General features: G+C 43.1%; 1 protein-coding gene across 1 annotated transcript in view; it reads left to right on the top strand.

Moving 5' to 3' along the window:
- The first annotated feature begins 1,235 nt into the window (after window positions 1–1,235).
- Window positions 1,236–24,581, top strand: part of zdhhc15b (zinc finger DHHC-type palmitoyltransferase 15b) — a 52,419-nt gene continuing 29,073 nt past the window's right edge. Inside the window, exons 1-5 of the mRNA XM_067247753.1 lie at window positions 1,236–1,403; window positions 1,884–1,910; window positions 2,047–2,141; window positions 2,327–2,447; window positions 23,128–23,197. Of these exons, the coding sequence (XP_067103854.1) occupies window positions 1,286–1,403; window positions 1,884–1,910; window positions 2,047–2,141; window positions 2,327–2,447; window positions 23,128–23,197 (431 nt within the window). The 5' untranslated portion in view covers window positions 1,236–1,285. The remainder of the gene's footprint in view (window positions 1,404–1,883; window positions 1,911–2,046; window positions 2,142–2,326; window positions 2,448–23,127; window positions 23,198–24,581) is intronic.

Raw genomic sequence — 24,581 nt, 5'->3', positions numbered from 1 at the left:
GGGGGGGGGGGAGAGACAGACTTATGTCGTTGTTGTAACATTCATTCATTCTTCCACAAATGAAAACACTGATCAACCATAAAAACAATCGTAATGAAAAATATGATATATAAAACTGTACAAAACAGAATAAGGACTAACAGATTAAGGACACTCAGTCCTCACTGTCAGTGTCGGGACAGTTATCTCCCAGTTCCTCAGTTTCTTTTGTGTTGGCACAATTACAACAACGACATAAGTCTGTGCAACACAGTCCTGCAGAAAAACATGAACATCTGCCTGTCTCACACGCACTTTTGCAGCCGCAGTGCATCACATGCAAAACACTGTCAGGGGCCGAATTTCTGTTACATGCAAGGTCCCATCCACTATTTGCCAAACATATCCATTCATGTTGACAAAAATCAGCTACCTTATTGGTGTAGAACGATCACGTGTCGAACCGTGCCACAAAAATCCTATTACACTCTGAAGAAACTAGTTCTGCATAAAACATAGACGCAACAATAATTGACTGGAATTTCCGCGACAAACTTTTTTTTGGTAGCTTAGCACGAATCGTTCTTTTTTATGAGCTAAAGATTGTGTACATGCCAGACTGTGGAGCGGGAATCATTTTCTAAAAGGCTTTTTGTGGTTCACCTTGCAGCCTATAGTGGCTGTAATTCTGCACCAAGGCTGAATTTCGGGAAAGAGACTTCTGATACAGTGTTAGGGGACCACTAAGGCCTATATAAAAGCATCCAACAGGCTCTCCGTAAACGGGCTCTGGTAAAACCTTTGATTAATGGAAAAAAAGGAGCCTTGTCCATGAGTGAAAAACATAGCATTTGTTTGTCAATATGTTTCATAAGATCTTTATTTTTCTGTTATACTGCATTCATGTTTTATAATTGTTTTATTAATTCCTGAGTCCTAGTCCAACAGAGTCACGATATCCTGCATGCTTTGGATTCGTTTTTTAAAATATGTGATTACACTCCAATTAATAACAAGTAGGTGAGAAACATGAAAATGTATAGTCAATCATTGTGCCACCCAAGGATGCAGACAGTTCCAGAGGATACACCCACAGACATCCCAACCTGCAGAGACTTGTATAGCATTTGTGGGCGTCCGGGAGCCGCTATTGAAATGCTGGAGACTCCCGGAACTTCCGGGAGACTTGGGATATTTGCACCCGGAACTGTTAATCAATCTACGAACCACACACTGGTACATTATTTCCAGGAAGTGTAATCGAACGGATGGATGAGCTAGATGCCGGACTAGAGGAAATGGAATAATGGCTCTTTCCAGGGGCTTAAGATGCTGTCAAAGGGTTTTTTCCTGGATACCAGTCATAATCATCACTTCAGTTGGACTATGGTCGTACTATGCCTACGTGGTTGAGCTATGTTTGTGTAAGTACAGTAGTGTATCATGTATTTAAAAAGCTAGTCTAACGACGGTATATTTCTGCAATACGTTGGTTTCCAACTACGATTGCAGCAGTGTCACAAGCTTGGAAAACAACAATGGCATGAAATAATTGCAAAGCTACAGTAGCTAGCTCTAGCTAGGTAGCCAGCTAGTACTTAACACGAAGTGTTGGTCGGTCTAGCTAGCTCTAAATGATTATCTGAAAGTGACGTAGGCTAAAATGCACGCCTGACAATTTAGCTAGGTCGGTTTCGTATTGTGTGCGTGAAATAATGAACTCTCCGTATTTCTTTCCCCAACATAGCTTTTAGTTGCCAGCGTTGATCTAAAACATTGTAAAAAGCATGACTTACAATTTACTTATTATCTTTACCGTACTGTACAGTACCTTTGTCATCATAAACCTGTATTGCAACTGACAACATCCCTTCTGTAACTAGCTGAAATCTCGTTTTTTGCAGTTACAATAACGAAAAGTTTTGAAAAAGGTGAGTTAAAGTCCCTGAGTTGGACTTCAAATCTTAAAATTTGACGTCCCACAGAAGCCAGGTTGATATGTGCACATTAAAAAGTTTAATCAGCTAGGTTGTTTGTTAGCAAAATGATTTGTTGTCGTGTATACAGTGGCCTACCTGCTAGTGTTTCACATCTGCTTCGGGATGTTCTCTTGGACATACTGGAAGGCAATCTTTACCCCACCCGCATCTCCTTTCAAGAAGGTAAACAAACTTATTGATATTTTAACTTGAAATCTTATAATGGGTTTTACTGTCAACTTGTTGGTTTTGACTTGTGTTAACTAGAGCTACATTCCTTGGAAATATAATTGGAGTGCTGTAAATAGTTTCCTCAAATTATCAGACAAAATAAAATACTTGTTGACTGGATTAACTTGCTGTTTCAGTTCCAGCTCTCCTACATTGACAAGGAGCGCTATGAGATGGAGGAGAGGCCAGATGCCCAGAAACAGATACTGGTGGACATTGCCAAGAACCTGCCCATCTTCACTCGAGCTGCATCCGGAGGTGATCAAACCAGATTGCGCTTTAGTCCTTATATGCAATTGTTGGGCAGCTGTTCTTTTTTAGAATCTAAGACGTGATAACACTATAAGGACCTAACAACTGCTCTCTGGATTTCTCAACCTGTCTGGGATAGCTTATGGTATAATTTTCAGCTCACACATACCTGTCTTGTAGCCTATAGCTGAGGGTCAAGCTGATGGAAGGACAAGCGGTCTCTTTCTCTCAAGCTCTCTGTCTTTGCATCCTACCACCTCTTAGTGTTATCAGAGCCTGTCTAAAAGAGAGCTTGTTCACTCCCTATTAAAGGGGTCATTGATTGCAGAACCGAATTTACCTTGTCACAGTTGAATAACGACAGTTCAGTGGGTAAAATGGACATACAGTGAACCTCAAAGTCCATTGACACCTCTTTCCTATGCAAATCTCACAATTAAAAAATGTAGCTGTAAAACGGTAGGTTTTGAAATAGCCACCGAACTGACGTCAGTTTGTTGGCTCTGATCTGTACCTTGGTCACGCCCCAAAATTTGCTGCGCGCTGCTATGTGTACTTCCACAGAATTACAAAGAAGAACGTTTTTCTAGCATATTGAAAATGGACTACGGTGGTAAATGAAGTGTTCCAGGTACACTGTTCCAGTGCAGTTCGACCCTCAATTACACATTTGCTCGAACCAATTCACCGAGGACAGTTTTGAATGAAAACCTTGGACAATTTAAAGAAGGATTTGCTAAGCCGCTGTTGCTGAAAAGAGGTGCTGTTCCAACCGTATGCTCATCACAAACGCAAGCTGTAAGTATGATTTTGTCGATAACATCTCCTGTATCTAGCATAGGTAGAATGCTAAATACGTTTCTAAACACATCAACATACCTTACTTAGCAAATGACTCTAGCTAGACTAGCTGTAGTCGGGAGAAGGGAAGCTTCCGAAAAAATAGCCAGAAAACGAATAGCAGTCTAGCCAATTGCTAACGCCTGTCAAGATTATCTATTTGAAATAACTAGAGAAAGGCAGGTGCTAGATACAGGATACGTTAGCATTGCTAATAACTGTTACAGACAAAATCATACTACAGCTTGCGGTTGTGATGAACATAAGGTCGGAACGCACCTCTTTTCAGCAACAGCAACAAATCCTGCTTTACATTGTCCCAGGTTTTCTAAACGTCCTTGGTAAAATGGTTTGCGCAAATGTGTCGAGGGTCAAACTGCACATGGATCTTCTACGCTACGGTATAGACAACCATCATGCCCGTCTAGTCAATGTTAGCTAGACTCATTTGCTTTTTATCAACGCTGATTTGCAAGGAATGCAAGAACAGCTAGATAGCGAAAACACCTAGACTGTAAACTAGTTTAGCTTGCTAACGCAAGAGCATAGGTAGAATGTGTGATGATTTAGCCTAGTTTATTGGCAATGGTTATTTCATGTTCCGGACTGTTTCATTCAAATAAATAAAATGTGTTGTCATGTAATTCTACAATTCAAGATGCATGTTTGTCCACATCTATTTTTCAGTAAGATAAGCTAGAGCTAACTGAAGCTGAGTTGAATCACGATAGTTTGTTTGCTAAGCTGTAGTGCTAACGTTACCCACCTAAGGCGATCCTGTTTGCTTCGACAACAGAAGTGGAAACAACTAACGTAATCATTTCAAATTATATCTAGTCAATCTGTTGAAAAGTGTTGTGTAGACACAATAGATTTATTTGTAAGTTTTTATTTCAAGTCTCCACCTTCATGTTTCAGTGAGTGTTGGTAGTGTTGCGTCTTTGCTCCGCAGCTTCATTCGTTGTAAACCAACCAATCAGCGCGCAGCTCATGTATATATTCATGAGCATACCATAAAAGGAGAAAACCTAGCGTTTTTTTCCTGGGAAAATTTCGCTGGATGTATAAGGGGGCATAGAACAGCACCCGGGCCATTTTCAGCCCAACCAATGTTACATACCCTATTCGGAGACCTTAAGGAACAGTGTTAAATACCCCAAAAACCCAGTCAATTACCCCTTTAAGACCCATTGTACCGAATTTTGTTGCAGTTACACCAGAGTTGCCCTAGGAGTGATCGCGGTCCAGTGCAAAATGAATGGGAGTCTATGGAGCTAAACGGCAAAATTTGGCTCTTTTCCTGATTGTCGTTGAGAAATCTCAGATTTGATTGTAGTTTTTGCATGTTCAACATGGATTACAGGTCAAAAGTTGAATGAACGAGTACTTATGTCCTTTCGATTTCTTACAGGGTGATTCGTTGTTGCCCATAACACGCTAGCATTCTTCTAATGAATGCTGATTGGTTAGTGAAGGACTGACTACGACCAAAGATCCCGCTTGATGGTATCCGAAGCGGAACCAGAATGTCAGAGCATTAGCAACATTAGCAACAACATTAGCAAGCCAAAACTCTTTCTAGCATGTGTATTGAAAGAGAGAGCCTAACGTGTCAGCTGTGTTGTCGATGCCTCGATAGAGAAAAAGTATAAACGTATAAACGTTGCGTACGCACAAAGGTGTGATGTATAAAGATTTACGTGAGAATGTGCGGACCGTCCGCAAAGTCTTGTCTGGCTCTGTAACATGGCGAATTCTAACTGAAAAGTGCAGAAACTCACCAAACATAACAAAATACTTACTGTCATACGTCTATGACGTTGACTATTCAAATCACGTTAATTTTTTTGCATTATTTTTTTTTTCTTTCATTAATGTGGATGATCACATCAAAATGCCAAAACCCAAACGGGAAATGCTAGCTCTATATTGGCTACCGTTTAATCCGCCACCACTTAATAACTTCTGTCAAATTTGAGGGTGTCAAACGAACGCCAAATTCACTCAGGAAATCATGCTGTTATGATTCGCCACCACTCGTTTCTTAATTTTGAGTTTTACATCCACCATTTCTTCATAATTTCTGCTATGGTCCGGTTCTCCGAACCCACAGCATTTACGGCCCTTTAATAATAATAATTGTATTTGTAATGCACTTTATATTTAGCTAAATCTCAAAGTGCTACAGGTAAAAAAAAAAGGGCGCATGCGCCTGACAGTTTACTCCGCCGACTTTCTTATGTTGCTAATGCCTGATGACAGACCGACAAACAGGACACATTTTCTCGCCTCGTCTATTGTTAGAACCTCGATCTCAGTCTGTGAAATTGTTATTTTGTGTTTAGACATTTTAATTCAGACAAAGAAATGACCTCAGGAGCGCATTTATAGGCTAATCTGCATATTCATTTATGGGAGGAGGCAAGGCGGGGTCAGTGGCTCGTTCACGTGCGGTCAATCTCACGTTGATTGTGATTTATAAAGGAAAGGTGCGCAGGACCTGGCGTACGACCGGTTTTATACATGTGAATATTTTTGTGCGTGGGTACTTTTCGAGTTTTGGCCGTACGCCATCTTCTGGTATGAAAGCTGTGCCTTCCTTTATACATGAGGCCCCAGAGCTTGCCGCAAAGCAGTATCTATGGTCGTACGATGTGTATGACGTCATTGACATTTTAAAAGGCTTTTTAGGACAAAAAAAGCGACTAAGAAAATCGAACGCCTAGCAGTGTGTATTCTTTTGGCCTCCCCTTTTGAATTCACAATTCAAATTACTAGACAAAAAATTATCCTGAGAAGTGGATTTTGAGGTGTATAGCTCCATTGACCTCCATTCATTCTGCACTGGACCGTTAGCGCCCTCATATGGAACTAGGGTGGAACTGCAACCAGTTCAGACCCCGGAGGTTTCCAGAGATTGGCATTTCTCACCATATTAGACATTCTCTGGTGTTATTGTATATTCCTGTGTTGAAAAATAAGGAAGCAGTGTTTCTGTTTTTGGGAGCATTGTTCCCGCCTTCTTCTACGGAGACACAAAACTTTTTTTTACAAGTACACAAATCTTTTTCTTCTACGGAGACACAAAACTTTTTTTTACAAGTACACAAATCTTTTTTGCAAGTTACAAATCTTTTATGCAAGTACACAAATCTTGCCTTCTTCTACGGAGACACAAAACTTTTTTTTGCAAGTACACGAATCATTTTCTACAGAGACACAAATCATTTTTGCAAGTTACAAATCGTTTTTACAGAGCTCGCTCTCCTGGCACTAATTTCACGCCATAGTATCCAGTGGTTAGCTGCTAGTCTCCATTGAAGCGCTGTCAGAATGCAGGCACGTTGGTTTGTCTTGCGCTGTTGATGGGGGCGTGGCCCAACATGTTGCGAATATGGGGCTTTTAGTGTAAGTGACAATTGACAATATAAGACGACTTGATAAAAAAAATACTAATGTAGCCAAGCTTTTTATGGGTTCATCCGAGATCCCTTTCTGTTGTGTAAATAATTATACACGGACACAGTCTTCAAGCACAACTTGTATTTTTCTCAGACATGGTATTCGAACAACTCTTTTTCTTACTACAACTGACGCTTACGTCAGCCCCACGCCTATGGCAACACCCGAGGGACCAAAACACCCCCTTTTCCGTAGAACATAGAAAGGTCCACTACACCAATGCATTTATTTCAGCTTTATACCGTTTCTGTTGAGGAGGGTTTTCTGTATTTTCTTTATGTTAAATTGGAATGTTCGAATCACATATTGTTTCACGCTGGTCTTGCGCTTCACACTGGTCTTGTACTTCACTCTGGTCTCCTCCTCTATCCACTACCTGCATTACTCCTGTCTGACTGCTTCTGTCACCTGTCTAATATTTCATCAGGCAACCAGTAATAATATTATAAAATGATGTAGAAGCCACCACTGGTGTTTCCTCCAGATTTTTTTGGAAAGCATTGTGGGAATCTGAGTGGAAAAAAACTAAATGCAAAATATAGCTGCAAGCAGCGATGCGGGTTCCTCCGCAAAATGGCAAAATATTATAAACATGTACACTGTAGAAGATCGAGACTTGGACAACAAGAGAGCAAAACTACTTCATGTTTGGCCAACAACAATAGGCTGAATGGGGATTTGAACTCATGAGCATAAGTTTCAAGTCAGTCTCTCTAGCCTCTCTGCTACACACCAACTGCTGAGATTTTATGAATATAAAGGGCAGAGTATTAGCTTTTTGTAGGATATTTAAACTCTTCTTGAGTTGATCTCTTTCCAGAATCTCAGTCAATGCACAACTAACAATAGTCATGTGGGCAACAGGGCTAGGCAGAGCTCATGTTCAGCTGCTTGCGAAAATAGCTTGTGATAGTATAGCAGCCGACTCTTTGGTCCCATTAAACTACACAACATGCACAATCAGGGTGACCAACAAGGTTATATTAAAGATCCTGTAAAGTGGACCTGGAAAAGAGTTTTAAGTTCGCCACCACAGAATAATGTGTTATTAACTTCCCATCCAAATTTGAATGAAAAAATAACACCGACAAGTATGTTAAATTAGGCTTTGAAATCGTGAAAAAATCAGCAGTCTTCTCTGCTTGAGACTGGGGGGGGCGTGTCGCTGCTGTGAAGCTCCCCCCCTAGTGCCTACCTCCGACCCAGATAATGGACGCTATGTCAAGCCGAACAAAACCGTATAGAATTAGAATGTATTTGTTCAATGAGTGAAACATACTGATGCATATAAATTAAATGTTCCCCTGAGCTGTAACAGTAAAAATGGACACCAGAGACAGCAGACAGTGAGCTCTCCAACTAGGCTACTTCTAAAAAATTAGCTACCATTTCACCAAAATACCATCATTCTACAACGAGTAGCCTAATATCAATTTAGCGGTTTGCACTAACTCATAGCAGAGATACCTCTGGAAATGTTATCTAGTATAGTTATAACAAGCACACAGAACTGAGTGATGAACTGCTGGCGGCGGTGGATGGTCCAGGTGCGACCGGAGGATGAACGGCCGGAGGGGCGATGCTCGGTACGGCTCCGCGCTGCAAGAGAAGCCGTGTGTTGGTGAACCCCATCTGTCTCTGGTCCATGTTAAAACTGTCCGCCGTGAAATGGTCAGTGCAGAGGCGGCTGTTGGAGTTTATCCGAAGCTTTCCATGAGTGTGGCTCTTCACAAAATCTATCCACCTATTTTTCCTTTCATTATCAATAGGGAACTTAAATGGCGTTGCAGCGCAGCTGGAGTTCTTGCATCCAGGGAAGATGCAGTTGCGGGTGGTGGGAGACATCCTGAAGCTAGCTAGCTAGCTGATGTAGGCTACAATAACAGTACAGCAGGAGGAGCCATTCAGTGATCTGACGTAGATAGGGCGAAATGACGTACAGTTAGGTCCATAAGTATTTGGACATTGACACTGTCAGATTTAATTTCAGGGTATTTACATCCAAATCAGGTGAACGGTGTAGGAATTACAATACATTTTATGTGGCCCCCCCCTTTTTAAGGGACCAAAAGTAATTGGACAATTGGCTGCTCAGCTGTTCCATGGCCAGGTGTATGTTATTCCCTCATAAAGGGAGTTCGTTATTTATTGACAAGGAGCAGATAAAAGGTCTAGAGTTCATTTCAAGTATGGTATTTGTGTTTGGAATCTGTTGCTGTCAACTCTCAATATGAAGTCCAAAGAGCTGTCACCATCAGTGAAGCAAGCCATCGTTAGGCTGAAAAATCAAAACAAACCTATCAGAGAGATAGCAAAAACATTAGGTGTGGCCAAATCAACTGTTTGGTACATTCTTAAAAAGAAAGAACGCACTGGTGAGCTCAGCAACACCAAAAGACCCGGAAGACCACGGAAAACAACTGTGGTGGATGACAGAAGAATTCTTTCCCTGGTGAAGAAAAACCCCTTCACAACAGTTGGCCAGATAAAGAACACTCTCCAGGAGGTAGGCGTATCTGTGTCAAAGTCAACAATTAAGAGAAGACTTCACCAGAGTAAATACAGAGGGTTCACCACAAGATGTAAACCATTGGTGAGTCTCAAAAACAGGAAGACCAGATTAGAGTTTGCCAAAAAACATCTAAAAGAGCCTGTACAGTTCTGGAACAACATCCTATGGATAGATGAGACCAAGATCAACTTGTACCAGAATGATGGGAAGAGAAGAGTATGGAGAAGGGAAGGAACTGCTCATGATCCAAAGCATACCACTTCATCAGTGAAGCATGGTGGAGGTAGTGTTATGGCGTGGGCATGTATGGCTGCCAATGGAACTGGTTCCCTTGTATTTATCGATGATGTGACTGCTGACAAAAGCAGTAGGATGAATTCTGAAGTGTTTCGGGCAATATTATCTGCTCAGATTCAGCCAAATGCTTCAGAACTCATAGGACGGCGCTTCACAGTGCAGATGGACAATGACCCGAAGCATACTGGGAATGCAACCAAAGAGTTTTTTAAGGCAAAGAAGTGGAATGTTCTGCAATGGCCAAGTCAATCACCTGACCTAAATCCAATTGAGCATGCATTTCACTTGCTAAAGACAAAACTGAAGGGAAAATGCCCCAAGAACAAGCAGGAACTGAAGACAGTTGCAGTAGAGGCCTGGCAGAGCATCACCAGGGACGAAACCCAGCGTCTGGTGATGTCTATGGGTTCCAGACTTCAGGCTGTCATTGACTGCAAAGGATTTGCAACCAAGTATTAAAAGTGACAATTAGATTTATGATTGTTAGTTTGTCCAATTATTTTTGGTCCCTTAAAAAGGGGGGGGCCACATATAAAACGTGTTGTAATTCCTACACCGTTCACCTGATTTGGATGTAAATACCCTGAAATTAAAGCTGAAAGTCTGCACTTAAAGCACATCTTGATTGTTTCATTTCAAATCCATTGTGGTGGTATACAGAGCCAAAATGATGAAAATTGTGTCAATGTCCAAATACTTATGGACCTAACTGTAACTATGGTCACCCTAGTGTCAAGGGGCAGGATGAGCCTGTGAGATTTTGGAGCGCGTGCGCTGTGGAGCAATTCAATTTAATTCAATCATATTTTGACATACCAAGGTGAAATTGTTTATGGTACTTCAGAGTGATGTCATCTTGAACCCTATTAGGTTTGAAAAACCATTAGTCAAAAATAAAGCTGCAAGTAGCGATGCGGGTTCCTCCGCAAAATGGCAAAATATTATAACCATGTACACTGTTGAAGATGGAGAGTTGGACAACAAGAGAGCAAAACGACTTCATGTTTAGCCAACAATAGGTTGAATGGGGATTTGAACTCATGAGCATAAGGTCACAAGTCAGTCTCTCTATCCTCTCTGCTACACACCAACTGTTGAGATTGTATGAGTAGAAAAGGCAGAGTATGAGCTTTGGTCAGCTTTGATCCAAGATGGCGCCGATGATGGCTGCCTCGGTCGTTAGGTGTGCTCTTTTTTTGTCTTGTTTTGTCTGTTAATTCAGTGTTCTGCCAAGATTTCCGGGGTTCTCTAACTAGCCTTTTAAGAATCCTGTTAAATTTGCCTGAAAACGCCTAAACAGCATACCCAAAGTAAATTGGAAGCTGTTCTTGAACCATTTGGAGTACATGCATGTAAATGATCTCTTTTGAAAGCTGACACTCTGAAGTTATGTCCCCTGTTGTCAGGACCCCTGTCAGACCTACTAGTGTTGAGTAATAGAAGCTTGAACACAAGGAAAGTGAACATTTCTATTTCCGCCTAGATTTTGTTTTGAAAACAGAGGCCTGAAGAGGCCTAGAGGTGGTAGGTATTAGCTGGAAGACTAAATTGGACCACAGGTTGAAGCCTTACCCAATTCAAATCAAAAGTCAAACATAATACCACAATATATTCATATTTGACACATGTTTTTATAAGAGTACATCCATTCATTTTCTAAAAGGGCCTTTTGGAGACTCCAAAATGACCCTTTGTAACCAAGGTCAAATACTCAGGATAAAAGGTATTATTTTTCCTAATTGTTATCTCTAATGAAAGGTGGTACTTAGAACTATCATATATAATAGCTAAATCCCTAATTAGTATTGCTGAAACACAAAAATTGAAGCATGAACACATTGGAGTGCTTTATCTGATTCCCAGGATTGGCGCACAAAGAAAACTGATTGCGCAATACCATATTGGACCACAGGACGCACAGACCTAATTGGCTTTAGAGGGCTGTCAACGGGGCATGGAAGCTCCTATTGGGTCAAACAAGGTGTCAATCAAAAGGGGAGGGTTCAACGGACATTTTGATGCCTTCATATCGTAAATACTCCGTTGCTAACCGGAGAAAAGAACACTTTTATGTGAACAAGTTGTTTCTTCCGTCGGCTAACTTGCATAATGAAACAAAGGATAATGGCTATTCATGAACGTAAAACATTGTATTTGGACGAATTACTTTACATGGTTAGATACTTTCAACCCTTGGGATTTTACGCAGATCAAGTTTTGATGTGTTGTTTGCATACCTGGACGACACAGAACCTTTGAGGGTAAGTAGAGACGTTTGGCTTTGTAAACAACACCAAAGTGGTGACTGGACAAAGACGTTGACTAAACTTGTTGTTGTGACTCGATCTTGAAATGGTTTACATATCTACAAGCACAAGAATCGTAGCTTTCCAATGATGTATAACATGTGTAGCGTCTAAAAAATATATTTGTTAGAATTTAGTGCGTCGTAACTGAGGAAGGGGGGGGCAGCATTTTTGTAACGCGGGCGAAACAGGAACATAAAAAGGCTAGAGAAGTACTTCTAAACATCAGGACTACAACTCCTGTGGATTTATTTCCCACTTTTCTGCTTCCAGCGGCGGAATTAGTGGGAATTATAGTCAAAGCTGCCCTCGGCTTTGTCCTAGCAGCGAAGCGCCGTAGGAGAGGCAAACGAGCCGGTGCTCTGGTGCGACTCCGTCGGCGTGGGGCACGCACAACGTTACCGGGGATATTTCTCTCCAACGTGCGTTCACTGAGCAACAAACTGGATGAACTTCAGCTACTGGTGTGGAAAAACAGAGACTTTCATTCATCTTCCGTTTTGTGCTTTACGGAGACATGGCTGAGTGAACTGATCCCAGACTCTGCGCTACAGCTAGCAGGTTTCAAACTGCTGAGAGCGGATCGTGACCCTTGTGCTCTCTGGCAAAACGAAAGGCGGTGGTATTTGTTTTTACATTAACATTGGCTGGTGTGAAGATGTGACAGTGATTCTGCAGCACTGTTCTCCTGATCTGGAATCATTTTTTATTAACTGTAGATCTTTTTACTCGCCACGAGAGTTTGCATCATTCATTCTGGTTGGCGTCTACATGCCTCCGCAGGCTAGCGTCAACGAGGCTCAACGTGTGCTCGCCAGACAGATACTGAGTGTGGAGCATGAAAATCCGGATTCCTTGGTTATTGTGCTAGGCGACTTTAACAAAGGCAATCTCACTCAAGAACTCCCAAAATATAGACAATTCATCAAATGCCCTACCAGAGAAGGAAACACCTTGGATCACTGCTACTCTACAATCAGCAAAGCATACCATGCGGTCCCCCGAGCAGCACTGGGTCACTCTGACCACGCCATGGTCCACCTGATTCCTGCATACAGGCAGAAGCTAAAGCGCTGTAAGCCTGCTGTGAGGACATCAAAACAGTGGACCAGTGAAGCTATGGAGGATCTGCGGGCGTGCTTGGACTGCACTGACTGGGACATGTTCACGACTGCTACCAATAGTCTGGATGAGCTCACAGAGGCTGTGACATCATACATCAGCTTCTGTGAGGACTGCTGTATACCAACCAAGCTACAACAACGACAAACCCTGGTTTACAGCTAAACTCAGAAGGTTGAGGTCAGAGAAAGAGGCCGCGTTTAGGAGTGGGGACAAAGACAGTTTCAAGGAGTCGAAGAACAGGTTTAGCAAGGCGGTGAGGGAGGCTAAACGACTGTACTCAGAGAGACTAAAACACCAATTCTCTGCAAACGACTCTGCTTCTGTCTGGAGAGGGCTCAGGCAAATTACCAACTACAAGCCCAGAGCCCCCCACTCCACTAACGACTCCCGCCTGGCCAACGACCTGAATGAGTTCTACTGCAGATTTGAAAGACAATTGGACAGTCCTGAACTACCCCTTCCAACCCAGGAGGCCTCCCACCTACCCCCCTCTACAGTGACGACTCTCTCCATTCAGGAGGGTGAAGTTAACAGACTTTTCAAGAGGCAGAATCCCCGCAAAGCAGCTGGGCCGGACTCTGTCTCTCCAGCCACCCTCAAGCACTGCGCTGACCAGCTGTCTCCGGTGTTTACCTACATCTTTAACACCTCCCTTGAGACATGCCATGTGCCAGCCTGTCTCAAGTCCTCCACCATCATCCCTGTGCCCAAAAAGCCAAGGCCAACAGGACATAATGACTACAGACCCGTCGCCCTGACCTCTGTGGTAATGAAGTCTTTCGAGCGCCTGGTGCTGGCACACCTTAAATCCATCACTGACCCTCTACTGGACCCCCTGCAGTTTGCCTACAGAGCCAACAGGTCTGTGGACGATGCAGTTAACATGGCCCTCCACTTCACCCTACAGCACCTGGACTCCCCAGCATCCTATGCCAGGATCCTGTTTGTGGACTTCAGCTCTGCCTTCAATACCATCATCCCCGCCCTGCTTCAGGACAGGCTCTCCCAGCTGAACGTGCCTGATTCCACCTGCAGGTGGATCACAGACTTCCTGTCTGACAGGAAGCAATGCGTTAAGCTGGGAACACAAGTCTCTGACTCCTGGTCCATCAGCACCGGATCACCTCAGGGCTGCGTCCTTTCTCCTCTGCTCTTCTCCCTGTACACCAACAGTTGCACCTCCAGTCATCCGTCCGTCAAACTCCTGAAGTTTGCGGACGACACCACCCTTATTGGGCTCATCTCTGGTGGAGACGAGTCTGATTATAGGTGCGAAGCGGCCAACCTGGTGACCTGGTGCAGCCAGAACAACTTAGAGCTCAATGCTCTTAAGACAGTGGAGATAGTTGTGGACTTCAGGAGGAACACAGCCCCACTCACCCCCATCACCCTGTGTGACTCCCCAGTCAACACTGTGGAGTCCTTCCGCTTCCTGGGCACTATCCTCTCCCAGGACCTCAAGTGGGAACTGAACATCAGCTCCCTCATCAAGAAAGCACAACAGAGGATGTACTTCCTTCGGCAGCTGAAGAAGTTCAACCTGCCAAAGACAATGATGGTGCACTTCTACTCAGCCATCATTGAGTCCATCCTCACCTCCTCCATCACCGTCTGGTACGCTGCTGCCACTGCCAAGAACAAGAGCAGACTGCAGCGTATCATCCGTACTGCTGAGAAGGTGATTGGCTGCAATCTGCCTACCCTCGAGGACCTGCACACCTCGAGGACCCTGAGGCGAGCGAGGAAGATTGTGGCCGACTCCTCCCACCCTGGACACTCCCTGTTTCAGTCACTCCCCTCCGGCAAAAGGCTGCGGTCTATTAGGACCAATACCTCACGCCACAAAAACAGTTTCTTCCCTTCCGCTGTTGGCCTCTTCAACAAGGCCAAGGGACCACACTGACTCAATGACTTCTTGCTTAAAACACTCTGCTTTTTGCACTGCATTACAACATGGTATCTTGTACATTTGTATTTTTTGTAATATTTGTATTTTTGTATTTTTATATTGTAATTTAAATATTGTAATTTTTATATTGTAAACTTATATTTTATTGTATATTTAATTATATTCTAATCCCACTTAGTACTGCTAGTTTATGTACCCTTAGTATAGTTAGTCCACATATTTAAATTTTAGGTATATGTTTATTGTATGCACCTTCCTGCCAAAGCAAATTCCTTGTCTGTGCAAACTTTCATGGCGAATAAATCCCTTTCTGATTCTGATTCTGATTTGGGACAAAGGTTAAGAAACGTTTGACATTTCAAGGTAAAATTGCATGAAATTGCTCATGGTACATCAGAATGATGTCACCTTGAAGCCAATAAGGTTTGAAAAACCATCAGTCAAAATGATATTTGATTTATTGACACAAAGATATTGAGGCAATGAGGACACTTACATAAATACACCCCTTTCAGACATTTTGTATTGCATTTCCACATTTACATTTAGTCATTTTAGCAGACGCTCTTATCCAGAGCGACTTACAGTAAGTACGGGGACATTCCCCCGAGGCAAGTAGGGTGAAGTGCCTTGCCCAAGGACACAGTCATTTTGCACAGCTGGGAATCGAACCAGCGACCTTCTGATTACTAGCCCGATTCCCTAACCGCTCAGCCACCTGACCCCCCGATTTCTCATTCCATTTCACCCTATATAAAGACACATCTGCCCACACACTATCCCCATCCATGCTGCTTCCCTCTCTCCCTGCGCAGGTCATGCCAAAGCAGAAATGCTGCTGCAGCCGCATGAGGTTTAGATATAGTCCAAAAGTTACCTCCCACAATCAATACATATCAACCGCAACAGTGTTTTCAAACTTTCTCAAAGATGGCTTGAAAACCACGGATATTCACTTTCTTCTTGAGTAGATCTCAAGAATAGCCTCATAGGCTGTACCCTATGTCCAGCTCCTTGCGAGTGTATTCTTTGATAGTCTAAGGGCTGACTCTCTGTTCCCATTAAACTACACGACATGCACACTCAGGGTGACCAACAAGATTATATTAACTAACAAACAATAACATTACAAACATCTAACTGAACGAAGACAACAACTGAAATCCCTCGCATGGCCGTTGTAACCGAACTATTTTCCGCAAGTCTTTGCGTTTTTTGACATGCCGCACTGCATGCTGGGTACTCAAGAGCGCTGACAGCTGATTATCTAGCTGTGCGCCGACTGCGTGATATGACGAGATGCTAGTGACGCGCTAAGGTCTCTGAGTCTCCTGCATTAACAATTTCTGCTCGATTAGCAAGCTATTTTTACTAATGTTTTGTTAGCTATTGAATGGTAATGCAAGCTAGCTAAAAACAATGTTAGTTAGCTTGGCTAAACTGGTTTTCATAGCAACAGAAATCAACAAATCAGATCAGTCGAACTTTATTCAGAAAGGGGGGGGGATCTGTATTTTTTACTCTACTCTTTAACGCATGACTATGTTTAACTTAATGTCAGCACCTCTCTGTCACCAACTGTCTCTGGAGTGGAGGGTGGGGGCTTCATATTTAACAAATTACACCCCTGAACTTTTAAAACAGATCTAATGGCCTACTACAATTGTAAATATCCTATGACTTCTTCTCCAATTGGGCCTCGATACAATGTCATCTAATATTTTCTGCCCATTCTGCACAGTTTTTGGGGACTTTCCACACCAGCACCCTTTGCCCAGTCCCTCTATTCTGCCCTACTACATGTGTTTTCCAACACCAGTTACAATCAACCCTGGGCAGGGACGGCGCCAGAGAATTTTTAATACAGGTGCTGAGGAGGTGCTAGATCATTGACAGGGGGAGCTGCGCAATTATATATACATAAATACTATTAATAAAGAAGCAGTACTTCTCTTGAGTGGTTTTTATTCAGATGAATAATCATTGGATTCAGGTCAAAAGTCTATCACTTGAACTGGTTTCATCACTTAAGACACTCAGTCAGCAGCTTGGCATACTGGGACATGGAAAGGATTAAACATTTAGACTTTCATCAAAGTAAAAAATGCTGGTTTGTCCTTTTTCATCAATGTCCTCAAAAAAGCAGTCTGCAGAGCTACTGTGTCTGTGGGGTGACTGTCTCTGGAGGGCTGGCAGGCAGGGGCAAGTAGGGCCTGCAGGCAGGCAGGGCAGGCCAGCTGAATGAAGCTGTCCAGCTAGAGAGGGATAGTCCAGCAAGGGGTCTGTGATGCTCTCAGCATTCTCTGTTGTTGCTCTCAGCATCCTCTATTGAACTCTGTTGAGCAGGCCTATGCATGACCCTCCAGACCTGGGGGGTATTCGTCGTAGCTCGCGAAGCGGTTTAGTGAGCTAATTTTCAGGCTAAGATAAAAAACGCCCCTCTTTTTGGTTCGTGGAAGCAACTTTCGATAAATCACCATAGTAACATATCAATTAGCACTAACCTGCTCCAGAGCAGGCTAACGTAAGTGTAGCTGGATAAGCTTGCCACACCCCCAGAAAATAACATGGCAGCTCCCTTTTTGAGAGACCCAGTTGACCAAGGAGCTATAATTTAGTTCGATTAGCTTTCCATACCAATAGAGTTCTTCGAGATTGCCAAGATCCTTTATTTCACACGGATGAGTTCTTGTTTGAGCGATATCGATTCAGCCGACATGGACTCATTTATTTGCAAGACCTTCTCGGCCGTACATTGCAAATATCACACGCCGCAGCAAGCTTTATGCTTTATTATGAGCTTATGCTGCTGTATGTGAATATGTAACGCTATGTTTTACGAAATGTCTTGTCTTATCTGTTGTGCCTGTGCTTTTTATATGTTTCACTGTGGGAGAGTGGGAAACGTCATATCGATTCCTTTTTATGTCTTGACATGTGAAGAAATTGACAATAAAGCTACTTGAAACTTTAACTGTGCTTCAGACTGCATAGCCTTGAGGTTTCTTTTGCGTCAGGTAGGCTATAGGCTACATTTTTATACAGTATAGGCGATGCAGAAAACATTGGCAAAGCCGCAGCATGCGTTGCTGTAAGAAAAGTGTACTTGGCGCTTAACCAGCTGATGAATCAATTCATCATATTCCCTGGCCATGTCCCAGTCAATGACATCAAAGAGGGATTTACACATATGCCTCCATGCATATACACATATATAGTACATGATATAAGCGCAGTAGCCTACATATATCCTCATAATTGTCTATGAATTCGTATCAATTAGATACTCTTTGGCCTTGTTTTTATTTAGCCTACTTATTCTGAAAGAGTTGAGATCATTATTTTCGCTAGCAAGATCTCATTCAATTATTAATTTCCATTAAGCCTATGTGATCTGATTGATTGGGGTAATGAGGCACTTAAGATGAGCCTATACATTTCCCCAAAACTTTCGCATTTAGCTTATCGGCAATTTTTTCCCAAGCTGCTTGTTTTGCTCTGGCAGCGGTGGTGGTGTTTGACTTAGCCATGATAATATGCTTATTGTCTAGAGACTCATTATAATAGTTTGCTCGGATGGCGAGAATAGCCTATCACCGCTCTCTCTTTCGTCTTTTCCGCCATCATACCGTTAGAAAATCACGGTTTTGGTGATCGACCTTTCCTGCCTTTTGAAGTAGGACGTGCACATGCAATTTCTGATAAGTTTAGCCTGATTGAAATTAACCACATGATTTGGATGCGGATCAGCCGTTGGCGAACCGATATTTGCTGTTCTCACTCATCTCGCTAATGTTAACGGGCTAAAGGGACAATTGATTAACTTAGCTTCAACCCTTACGACGAACGGGGCCCTGTAAAAGTGAAGAAAGGATCCATGTCAGTTCAGTTGTGAAAAATGCTTTTTACATCTACACTTGACATAAACTACAGTTTTGACTGTGAAATGCAGTGGCATTACTTGAACTTGACTCCAAATGTGTTGACCTGATGGAGACCCATGCAAAGTCACTCAAAACACTGGTTCGATTCCAGGCTCTCGCAAGAGTATTTAGCTCTAAACTGGTTAATATATACACATCTGACAAAAGACCAGCTCGACCTTTGCCTGTAAACAATGATTCTGACGGTCAGAGACCTTTAAATAACCTGACTTACTGAAATTGGCAAAACTAGCCTGGCTAACGTAGGTTGCTTTCTCAGGGCATATGACGAATGAAACAGGCTCGCCTTGAAAAATCAGATGGCTATCTTTAGCAGGCCCTTGTCTACAAAAAGCAGTCCTCCCTGACGTTTTTGGAGTAGAATTGAGTGAAATACAAAATTGTTTACACACTGCCAGTGGGCGAGCCGAGCCTGACTCTGAGGCTAACGTCAAAACAATGTACCCCCGGGACGCAGTATCACTCCAATTGCAAGTCCACAAATCACAAAAATAATCGGAGCATCTGGCTAAAAGCACAATTCCCACATCTCCTAAAGGCTGCCCTCCTCTACCTTTTTCGTGTAGACCTAACTGTAAAATGGTGAACTTATGAACATGAGCCGACCAAAACATGGCTGCCGCCTAAAGGCCAAATTATACTTCTCCGACTCCGTTACGGACAGACGGTAAGACGGAGTCGGACGGATTGGTTGAATTTATAGTACTCCGAAGGCTGTGGGTGCTGAAAACACTTCACTTCCAGAAGAGTAGGTGGCGCTGCACTGCGATGCTAGCTAGGTTATCAAAAAGACGAAGCAAATTTACAAATTAGCCGTTTCATCAATAAAATAAGCACATTTTCAGCAACTACACTGCCCATTTCTCGTCACATTTAAATTCAGATGCTGATTTACATGTACTGTTTAGCTGAAATAGGAATTGTAAACTTACAGCAATGGCGGTCAAAGGATTCTGTTCCGTCTTGTTGGTCACAGCAACCCCGCCCCTGACGCAAGCGGTTCTTAATACGGACCAATCACAGCCAAGGGGTATCCGTAAAATGACGGACGGATAGTCAGGAAAATCAGGAGGTGCACGTAGAGCTCTCCAAGGGGCTCGGAGAGGGCACGGAGAGGGAGTTCCTCGTCGGAGAGGGCGTTCCCTGTGTCCGTCTCCGTAAAAACGGAGAAGTATAAATCGGCCTTTAGCCTATGCGGTCTCCCTGGCGCATAGGCTTATTACAAAGACTTTCACGCCCCAAATCAAAATTCTGAGCCGACAGGTGTAAGGCAGAGTTTCTGGGTACATGTACAGCTTGTGTCTCTGTAAGGTCAAGAGGTCATGCAGCAAGGCCCCTTCTGAGCAGAATATAGCATGCAGTCCAGACAGTGAGGAAAATCATGTACAAATAGGGCTTATGTGATTAACGACCAATTCACCTGCTGAACGTTCTAGTGTGTCAATACATTGACCACTGAAGACCCGTTGCGGAAGCAATTCTGTGCATTCTATATCTGTACTGTCCAACTCATGTATTTAAACACGACTGAGAGACAGAGTTCTCACTCATGCCATCAGCTCGTCTTGAACTGATTGTTTGATCCGGACCGCTCGACTAATAAACCCAAGTCAACTCCTTTCCTTTGTCGTGACTCCTTCCGGCCTGCCTTCTCCAGAATTGACATCTTATCAACAAGTCTGTGGGGAATTGCTTTTTCTCCTAAAGGCTGCCCTCCTCGACCTTTTTGATGAACAATTCGCCGAGATACAAAATGACTCACTAATTAAAAACACAGAGGAAAAAAGCTAGAGCTACAGTAGCTACTTTTCGAATTCGGTTTTCCGTCACTCCAGACTCACGATCTAAAGGTCTAAATGTGCTAAAACCTTCACCATAATTCAAGAGTGTACTTTCACGAACCCAATCATTGATTCTAGCTTAAAATGTGTAAAAATAGGACTTATCGAACGTGGCTGCTTCCAACACTATCAGGCGATTCCAGTTGAAAACAACAATGGCCACCGAAAAATAATTTATATTCGTAACGGCGAGCTGCGATTGGAAGCGGAATGAAACAGGAGCTAAAAACAGAGGGTGGGGGCTTGGTCAGCACACAATTTCCAGAAAGGACGTGTGTGCGTCTCGCCAAGCTTGCGTGTGTGTCAAGTAGGGTGCCCACCTGTCCCGCTTTGCGCTGTATCGCACAGCATTTTCAATATGGGACGTGCGGGACAAGGGGTGAAAATGCTGTGCGACACAATGCAAAGCGCGACAGGTGGTCACCCTAGTGTCAAGGGGCAGGATGAGTCTGAGAATTTGGAGCATGCGCGCTGTGGAGCCTATCTCCTATCGGAGAAACCCTAATAACGATGATGAGGATGGGAGAAAGGGCTGAGCAGGACCAAAGCAAAGAAATCAAATATATAACGTCCCCACCCCTAACCTGTCCTAACTCCCTAGCACAACACTCTTGATCTAATCTGGCCCACAATCAAGGTGCCCTAAACAACCCTCTCCCCACACAAGGGAAAACAAAGGAGCTTAAATAACAGGAAGTGGGTGACAAACAAACAGAGCCAACCGAACAGTACACGCAGTGACAAGTCACGGGACGTAACAATGAGAAAACAACTGAGTCTTGATAAACGTAGGAGTTAGCTAGGCTTGTGTGTTCTGATAGTAGGTTAGCTAGCTAGCTGCAGAGCTGTATCAGCAGTGTTCACGTTAATTTGGTAGTTAAGAGCAGCACGGTCGGACACTACCACAAATTGGGCGTCCCGCAAGTAAAAAAAAATCCCAGAAATTGTAGGTTAGGCAACACCTCCCTTGTATTTATTTCCATCTCACAATTTTCCATAAACTTTGGATGCTTTTTTTAGTTAGGCTATATAGTGTATATTACAGGATAAGATAACAGGCCTACAAATGTTGTTGAATAAATACAGAAAGTACATGTTTTGTTTTTCACCAAAATGTTCTATATCACATCACGCATGACACGCCCACAACTCAGTAGGAAGCTTAGGTATCAAGAACAAATTATGAGTATTTAGTGATCCTAAACATGTTGTATATTATATTGAGTGGCTTCTTCAACACTAACTTTTGTAATATGCAAGAAAATGAAAAAAAGCGGACAAAACGCAGACAACAGACTGGACTATGTCACATTTGTGTGGGGGAGATCATCTTGTGCAGGTTAATTCATTACAATCTTAAATTTAAATCTTGATTTAAATTTGAATATGATATTGTATTCAAGCTTAATTTTTTTTCTCAATAAGTTACCAGTATCTTACAAAATACAGTTGTTAATAATGTCACTGACAATTAATATAATTGCTTTAATTAATTAAAACAAGAGGTTGATTGGGGAATAGTTTTCTCTCGCAATGATCTGGTTTCCCCTCAGAAACGAATAAAGTCAAAGCACCCAATTTTAAATGTCTTAAAACGTTTGAAACAGCTGTGTTTAGATGGGAATTTCTGTCATCTTAAGACTGCCAAATGTATCGACTTAACACAAACTTACAGGTTTTGGCACATATGGCTTTCCATAATTAGGGAATTTGTGGATGAGCAACGTCAGTATGTTGCCGGTCAAAACAAAACTAGCACAGTTTATGCAAGAAAGTAAATGCTATACCCAGCACCACACTGAGCCGCACGCGAGGGCGGACTCGGCGAATTCACGTGAATGAATCGCTGCCAGTGGATCTAGTGTACTCAGGCGAACAGGTGTATATCACAAGGGCAACGTTGCGCAAACCTTTGTCGCAAATTAATTGAACTTCTGACGCAACAAGCAAAAAGCGAATTGCCTGTATGTATCCGTTTTTGTTTTCTGGAATATATAGCCTAATTATATATATTTTGTCATTCTTTTATGGGGACGGGAGGTTGGTTTGGGGGGGTGGGCCGACCTGGAGCAGGTTAATATAGCTTCTGTGCATATGAAAAAAAAACATTCTCCAGCCTTTCTCAACCCTGGCCCTCAAAGGACCCCCTGCCAGGCTCGTTTTAAATGTTTCCCTGCCCCAATACACCTGATTCAAATGAATGGGTCATTATCAAGCTCAGCAGAAGCCTGGTAACAACCCATTCGTTTGAATCAGGTGTGTTGGAAGAGGGAAATGTTTAACACATGCAAGGAAGGGGGGTCCTTGAGGACCAGGATTGAGAAAAGCTGCTCTACAGTGCAAACTAACCTATAGCAGGGAGTAAGTGTGGGATTGGATGGCCTACCATGCAAACATACAGTACATACTTCCTTTCCTGTCTCATCTCAACCCACCCTTCCTGTCTCCAGCTGTCAGGTTTTGTGACCACTGCCAGGTTCTGAAGCCGGACCGCTGTCATCACTGCTCCATTTGTGAAACGTAAGTATGTCACACACAGACACACTCCTTTTGTCCATGTGATGTGGAGAGAGACCATTGATTGTAAAAAGAATGGACGGCATGACAGCTCCTCAAAAGTGAAGCCAAAACATCTTGATTGCCCCCTGGTTGCTTGCTGCAGTATAGGTCATAAGTTCTGCCTCCTCCTTGTTAGCTGATAGGACATAAGCCAAACTAAAAAATCAAGTGCACGTGAAAATAATTTTCTTCCCAAAGATGGTTTCTGTCATTTTAGGTACAGTGCATCTGCAAAGTATTCACAGCGCTTAGTGAAGGGCCTTATTCAGGGAGGTGACCAAGAACCTGATGATCACTCGGACAGAGCTCCGGCGTTGCTCTGTGAAGAGAGGAGAACCTTCCAGAAGGACAACCATCTCTGCAGCTCTCCACCAACCAGGCCTGTATGGTAAAGTGGCCAGATGGAAGTCACTCCTCAGTAAAAGGCACATGACAGCCTGCCTGGAGCTTGCCGAAAGGCACCTGAAGGACTCTCAGATCATGGAGAAAAATAATCTGGTCTGATGATTTAACTCTTTGGCCTGAATGCCAAGCGTCATGTCTTGAGGAAACCAGGCACCGCTCATCACCTGGCAAATACCTTCCCTACAGTGAAGCATGGTGGTGGCAGCATCAAGCTCTTGTTTTTCAGCAGCAGGAACTGGGAGACTAGTCAGGATCAAGGGAAGGAAGAATGCAGCATGTACAGAGACATCCTTAATAAAACCTGCTCCAGAGCGCTCTGGACCAAAGGTTCATCTTCCAACAGGACAGGACAAACGACCCTAAGCACACAGCCAATATAACAAAGGAGTGGCTTCGGGACAACTCTGTGAATATCCTTGACTGGCCCAGCAACAGCCCAGACTTGAACCCAGTTTTTGAGAGAATTGCAAATTAAGAAAACATCTTCATGAATTTGACAACACAGGCGCAGCATTCAGCAAACGCGCTGCAAATACACACAACACAACCAAATACATAAACGCGCTGCAAATACATAAACGCGTTGCAAAAACTAAAGCACGCAAACCAAAAACGCTGCAAATACATAAAAGCGATGCAAAAACAAAAACACACAAACCAAAAACGCTGCAAATACATAAACGCGTTGCAAAAACGAAAGCACGCAAACCAAAAACGCTGCATCCAGTTTTCACAACGGAAGTTGTCCAGGCCTCTAGGGGGAGCGCTAAATGGGACAGCTTGATTTTCGGCCCCACGGAGCGAGAGAGAGAGAGAGAACATATGAGAAGTTTGTTTTAGAAATGGGACCAAAATCGCTGCTCTTTTGAAAAACTGTAAAAGAGGAGGGCTACATGTAAAAATGAATACTAACCTTTTTATGTTGCCTCTTTACTTCGAT

This window comes from Osmerus mordax, chromosome 12 (assembly GCF_038355195.1).
Source record: "Osmerus mordax isolate fOsmMor3 chromosome 12, fOsmMor3.pri, whole genome shotgun sequence".
Lineage (NCBI taxonomy): Eukaryota > Metazoa > Chordata > Actinopteri > Osmeriformes > Osmeridae > Osmerus > Osmerus mordax.
The sequence above is the reverse complement of the archived record's forward strand: the minus strand, read 5'-3'. Positions and strand labels throughout refer to the sequence as shown.